The 6,735-nt window shown below is 51.0% G+C and overlaps 1 protein-coding gene across 1 annotated transcript in view; it reads left to right on the plus strand.

Moving 5' to 3' along the window:
• Nucleotides 1-3,902, plus strand: part of LOC137369739 (desmoglein-2-like) — a 53,738-nt gene extending 49,836 nt beyond the window's left edge. Inside the window, exon 17 of the mRNA XM_068031131.1 lies at nt 666-3,902. Within this exon, the coding sequence (XP_067887232.1) occupies nt 666-1,937 (1,272 nt within the window). The 3' untranslated portion in view covers nt 1,938-3,902. The remainder of the gene's footprint in view (nt 1-665) is intronic.
• Nucleotides 3,903-6,735: the final 2,833 nt, after the last annotated feature.

Below are 6,735 nucleotides of genomic sequence, written 5' to 3' on the forward strand. Positions count from 1 at the left end.
AGACGCTATCGTGCCCGCGTCTACCACCTCCGCTGGCAACGCGTTCCAGGCACCCACCACCCTCTGCGTAAAGAACTTTCCACGCATATCCCCCCTAAACTTTTCCCCTCTCACTTTGAACTCGTGACCCCTAGTAATTGAATCCCCCACTCTGGGAAAAATGTCATATAATTGGGTGGTTCTCCATTCATCTTGCAGTAGTCCTCTTGCCTCTGAGTCAGAAAGCCAAGGGATCTTGACTTGAGCACATAATCCAGACTGACACTACAATGCAGTACTGAGGGAGCGCTGCACTGTTGGAGGCGCTGTCTTTTTGGATGAGATGTTAAGCCGAGGCACCATCTGCCCTCTCAACCAGGGGCAAAAGATCCCATGACACTATTTCGAAGAAGAACAGAGGTGTTCTTCCCCATGTCCTGGTCAATATTTATCCCTCAATCAAATTCACGAAAGCAGATCATCTGCTCATGTATCTCAAATGTATTATAGCCAAGGAAGCACAACTGAATTGCTGTTACTGTTGGAATGTAAGAAACATGGCAGTCAATTTGAGCACAGCAAGTTTGTATTCGTTTGCATTCTGCTGAGAATCGGAAAGTAATTAATAAAGAGTTTTTTTTTGTTGTCTTATATGTTGGCAATTGTAATTGTATTTTGCTTTTCAGAAATTGAATGATTATTCTGAGGAAGATCAGACCCGCCCTGCTCGTGACTGTCTACTAGTGTATAACCATGAAGGTGAAGGTTCGCCTGTTGGTTCCATTGGCAGTTGCAGCTTCATCGAGGATGAACCTCAGTTTAAAGATTCCTACTTGGATGATTTAGGCCCAAAATTCAAGACATTGGCTGATATCTGCGTTGGTAACTTTGAGAGCCAAACCTCGACAATCCGTGCCGATCCTCCAGTGCAGCAAAACTTTGCAAGGACAGAAAGATCCATTTCATCCAGTTCGGGTGGACTTCACAGCTTAAACATAATTACTGATCCACCCCTGGTACAGAAGAATTACGTTGTGACCACAACAATAAATCCCGTGACAGAGATATTGCCTGGCATCGCAGATCCATCAGTTACCCATCAAAATGTTGTCATGACCAAACAAGTTAACGCCAGCGCAGGAGGGATCCCAGCAATGATGTATGATCCGTCAATTGCCCATCAAAATGTTGTCATGACCAAACAAGTTAACGCCAGCGCAGGAGGGATCCCAGCAATGATGTATGATCCGTCAATTGCCCATCAAAATGTTGTCATGACCAAACAAGTTCACGCCAGCGCAGGAGGGATCCCAGCGATGATGTATGATCCATCGGTTACCCATCAAAATGTTGTCATGACCAAACAAGTTAACGCCAGCGCAGGAGGGATCCCAGCGATGATGTATGATCCGTCAATTGCCCATCAAAATGTTGTCATGACCAAACAAGTTAACGCCAGCGCAGGAGGGATCCCAGGGATGATGTATGATCCATCAGTTACCCATCAAAATGTTGTCATGACCAAACAAGTTAACGCCAGCGCAGGAGGGATCCCAGCGATGATGTATGATCCGTCAATTGCCCATCAAAATGTTGTCATGACCAAACAAGTTAACGCCAGCGCTGGAGGGACCCAAGGAATGATCGCTGATCTGTCACTTGCCCAAACACCTGTTGTCCACAAAAACGTCATACTAAACAAGTCGATTCATTATGGCACAGGAGCGACACAAAGCATGATTGCTGATCCATCCCTTGACCAGATACCTGTCATCCACAAGAATGTCACACTGACCAGGCCAGCTCACACTGCCACAGGAGTGGCACAGGGCAGCAATTTCGCCAATGAATCAGTGGTCCAGAAAAGCAGGGTTACTCGCAAATCTGTTACATCCCCTGATCATGTGCATAAAACAGTAACAAAAGTAACTAAAGTTACGGAGGTAATGCAGGAATAGACAACTCCCCTCATAAGTACATATTTGTACCATGTGATAAAATTCACGTCCAAAGTAACATCTAGGTTTGAAAATAAGTAAATTTTTATTAAGATGAGGAAATATGGCTGTTGTGGTGTTTAATACACAATTCTGAAGCCAGTAGTAATTGTTGGAGGGGGGCCAAAAGTGCATAATTGTTTCCTGAAATAAAAACAGAAAGTGCTCGAAAAATACTCAGCAATTTAGGCAACATCTGTGGCAAGAGAGAGAATTTCTCTGTCTCTCCACAGATGCTGCCTGACCTGAGTATTTCCAGCACTTTCTGTTTTTATTTCAGATTTCCAGCATCGGCAGTATTTTGTTTTGATTTTAATGTTTCCCTGAGTTGAATATACAAAAGTTCTGCACAATACATTCTAAGGTCCTGATATGTTCAGATTAATAACATTTTCCATAAACTCCAAATATTTCAGATGGCAGAGGTTTAAAAAAAATTCTGAATTCTTGAAATCTAAAATGACAAAAAAAAACATAGAAATGCTGTAAACGTCCAATCAGCATCTTAAAAATCTGATTAACATTTGAAGTGGGACTTTTCGAAAGGACTTGAAATTCTCCTGAAGCCAACGTTTTCCCCCCCGAGCTAGTGTGCGCCCGGCACACATCAGTCGTGAAGGTACCACACAGGACGCTCACAAGTTGACCCCTTTTAAGACATTGCGCCTGCAGCCGCACAAAATAAATTAAAGGTACCGCGCATTGAAATAAACAGGTCGCGCAGTAAAGAAAATTTAGAGGGATCATTAAACTCCTCAACCTGATTTACATTCTGTGCATTTTCAGGATTTTCGTTTTGTGTTTTAAGACGTGTCATTTTGTTTTCTGGATAACATATTACCATTACAATTTTCAAAAGATTTTTTTGTTTGCTTCTTTATTCTCTCATGTCGACAGTCCACGAAGCAGGAAATATAAGACTGCAATGTGCACACTATGCCTCTGTTCACACCATCACTTTGTTTTTCCATACCTGGAGCTACTTTCCATTGTTTAGAAAATAATGAAATTGAGAGGAATAGTCGGCTTCAATGTATTTTAAAACTATTTGCCAGATAGATAAAGTATAACTTTCTTCTAAATTAATGATACGTTAAACTTTTGCTACCACTTGTAGTATTTAAATTTGACTAAGTGACACCTTCCCATCAATTTGAAAGCAATGATTCTATCAAAATGTTTCCATTTTCAGTGATCAAGCATTACATTTTGAACAGCGAGTGGATAAATGTACAGGGCTATTGGATAGCTCTTTCACAGAGCTGGCACAGATATGATGGGCCAAATGGCTTCATTCTGTGCTGTATCATTCTATGATGAACGATTCACTCTAAAATAAACCAGCACTTATTCTCTTTAGCTAAATACAATTAAGAAATCTGCAGATAATTAAATGACATCTGATTCAGCCAGTCAGTACTTCTGTCATTTTTTAAAAAAAGATACAATGGGCAGGAAAATGTGTATATATATTATATATATATATATATACAGTAACAAAAAATGTTGAGAAGCTAGAGCAACAAATGTATTCATTTATAATTTTAAGTCCATTTATATGTAACTTTGAGCTTCAAACTTTCTTTAATTGCATGCAATTACAAAAGGCAAGATTCTGATAGTGTGCATGTTTAAATACAAATGCTGTTCATGTTGATAACTGGCTGATTTTTTATGTACATAAATGTTGCAAAGTCATAAAGAAATGTTACTCTTGTCCCCAGGAAGATAGATATCCCCATCATTTTTATTGATACTATGGTTCTAATCAGACTATATTGTTTAAATTGGACAGGGTTTAATTGTACAGATATTATTGTGATAGAATATTTTCAGTTGTATGCAAAGGTAGCTGAATAGTCTGGAGCTGTTGTAACTACCCAGTGATTTTTTTCACTGAATTTGCTGTAGATATTTACATTTTAATCAATAGATCAAAATAAACATTTTTTTAAAAAGCAATTTGATCATTCTGTGATTATTATCGATACAAAGACACGATATATCGTATCCGTGATTGACCTAAACATATGGAATTCCAATAACTGGTCGAAGAGATCTAATCATGAAGTAGTTTGCAAATGTCAGAATCTGTGTCCCTTTCTCCTGCTCCCCCTCCCCAATTCTATCCCCTTCCTCCCCCCCCCCACAACAACCCCTTTCCATTACAGATCCCTTCCCCCCTCCTCCTACCCCTCAGTCCCTGACTCGCTACCTCCCCGTTTCCTCCTTTGCCTCCCACACCACCTTCCCTGCCCCTTCCCCTTTCCTCACGTTTCTCTCCCCTCCCCCTTTCCTCTGCTTTTCATCCACTGTACTCCCACTTCTTTCTCCTTCCCTCCCCCTTCCCTGCCCCTTTCTTCCTCGCCAATGACTCCCCCTCCCTCCCCATTTCATTCCCATTCTAACCCCAACCCCTTCCTCACACTGACCTGCTCCCCTCTCGTCCCCCTTCTCCTCCACTTCCCCTCACACTGACCTGCTCCCCCTCTCGTCCCCCTTCTCCTCCACTTCCCCTCACACTTCTCCTTCCCCCTCACCTCTCCTCCTCTCCCTCATCCTCCCCCTGTCTCCTTCCTTCCCCTCTCCCTTTCCCACTCCACCCTCTCCTCTTCACAACCTCCCTCCCCATGTCTACACTCCTTCCTTCTCCCCTTCCTCTCCCCTCCAATTCCCACTCCCCCTTTCTCCCCTCCCCAACCTCTTCCCCACCTCCCCTTCTCCCCTTACCATTCCCCAGTTACCCCCTTCACCCATCCCTTCACCCATATCCTCCCTTCCCCTCACCCCCTAGCCATTACCCCCTTTCCCCCTCCCCTCCTGCCCTTTTCCACCTTCCGCCATCCCCCCCTTCTTCACCTGTCCCCGCTTTCCCCCTGCCCTCTTTACCGTCAACTAGTCCCTCCGCACTTACCCCTTATACCCCCTCACCCAATGCCTCCTCACCCCCGTCACCAATCCTACTCCCTCCCCCTCCCCTCCCGCCACCCCTGCCTCCCTCCCCTCCCCTTCAACACCCCCACCCCCCGCCCTCCCCTCCCGCTCCTCTTCCCCTCCCACTCCCCCCACCCACTCCCCCCTCCTCTTCCCCAGCCCTCTGCCCTCTCCTCCTTCCCTCCTCTGCCCTCCACCTGCCCCCCTCCCCCTCCTCCTCCCCCCTCCTCCTCCTCCCCCCTCCCCCCTCCTCCTCCCACCTCCCCCTCCTCCTCCCACCTCCGCTCCCCCCCTCTCCTCCTCCCCCCTCCTCCTCCCTCCCTCCCCCCTCCCCTCCCCCTCCTCTCCTTCCCCCTCTTGCTCATCCCCCCCTCTCCTCCCTCCTCCCCCCTCTCCTCCTCCCGCCCCCCTCTCCTCCTCCCTCCTCCCCTCCCCTCTCCTCCTCCCCTCTTCCCCCCCTCCTCCCTCCCTCTCCTCCTCCCCCCTTCCCCTCCCTCCTCCCCCTCTCCCCCTACCCTCCTCCGCCCCTCCCCTCCCCTCTCCTCCTCCCCCCGCTCCCCTCCCCTCCTCCCCCCTCCCCCTCTCCTCGCCCCCTCCCCTCCCCTTCCCCTCCCCTTCCCCTCCCCCTCCCCCTCCCCCCTCCCCTCCCCTCTCCTCCTGCCCCCTCCCTTCTCCTCCTCCCCCCTCCCTCTCCTCCTCCTCCCCCCCTCCTCTCCTCCTCCTCCCCCCTCCCCTCTCCTCCTCCTCCCCCCCTCCCCTCTCCTCCTCCTCCCCCTCCCCTCTCCTCCTCCTCCCCCTCCCCTCCTCCCCTCCTCCCCTCCCCCCCCTCTCCTCCTCTCCTCCTCCCCTCCCCTCCCCTCACCTCCTCCCCCTCCCCTCCTCCCCTCTCCCCTCCTCCCCTCTCCTCCTCCCCTCTCCTCCTCCCCTCTCCCCTCCCCTCTCCTCCTCCCACCCTCCCCTCTCCTCCTCCCCCTCCCTCCTCCTCCTCTCCCCTCCTCCTCCTCTCCGCCACCCCCTCTCCTCCCCCCTCTTCCTCTCCCCCCCTCTCCCTCTCCCCCTCCCCTCCCCCCTCCCCTCCCCCATCTCCTCCCCCCCCCCTCTCCTCCCCCTACCCCTCCACCCCCCTCTCCTGCCCCTCCCCCCTCTTCTCCTCCCCCTCTTCTCCTCCCCCTTCCCCTCCCCCCTCTTCTCCTCCCCCTCTTCTCCTCCCCCCTCCCCCTCTTCTCCTCCACCTCTTCTCCTCCCCCCTCTTCTCCTCCCCCCTCCACCCTCTTCTCCTCCACCCCTCCCCCCCTCTTCTCCTCCCACCCCTCCCCCCCTCTTCTCCTCCCCCCGTCCCCCCCTCTTCTCCTCCCCCCTTTCTCCTCCCCCCGTCCCCCCCTCTTCTCCTCCCCCCTTTCTTCCTCCCCCCTTTCTCCTCCCCCCTCCCCCCCTCTTCTCCTCCCCCCTCCGCCTCTTCTCCTCCCCTCCCCCCTCCCACCCTCTTCTCCTCCCCCCCTACCCCCCTCTCCTCCCCTACCCCCCTCTCCTCCCCTCTCTTCCCACCCTCTTCTCCTCCCCCCTCCCCCCCCTCTTCTCCTCCCCCTTCCCCCCTTCTCCTCCCCCCTCTTCTCCTCCCCCCCTCTTCTCCTCCCCCTTCCCCCCTCCCCCTCCACCCTCTTCTCCTCCACCCTCCCCCCCTCTTCTCCTCCACCCTCCCCCCCTCTTCTCCTCCACCCTCCCCCCTCTTCTCCTCCCCCATCCCCCCTCTTCTCCTCCACCCTCCCCCCTCTTCTCCTCCCCCTCCCCCCTCTTCTCCTCCCCCTCCCCCCCCTCTTCTCCTCCC

This window comes from Heterodontus francisci, chromosome 5 (genome assembly GCF_036365525.1).
Source record: "Heterodontus francisci isolate sHetFra1 chromosome 5, sHetFra1.hap1, whole genome shotgun sequence".
NCBI classification, from domain to species: domain Eukaryota; kingdom Metazoa; phylum Chordata; class Chondrichthyes; order Heterodontiformes; family Heterodontidae; genus Heterodontus; species Heterodontus francisci.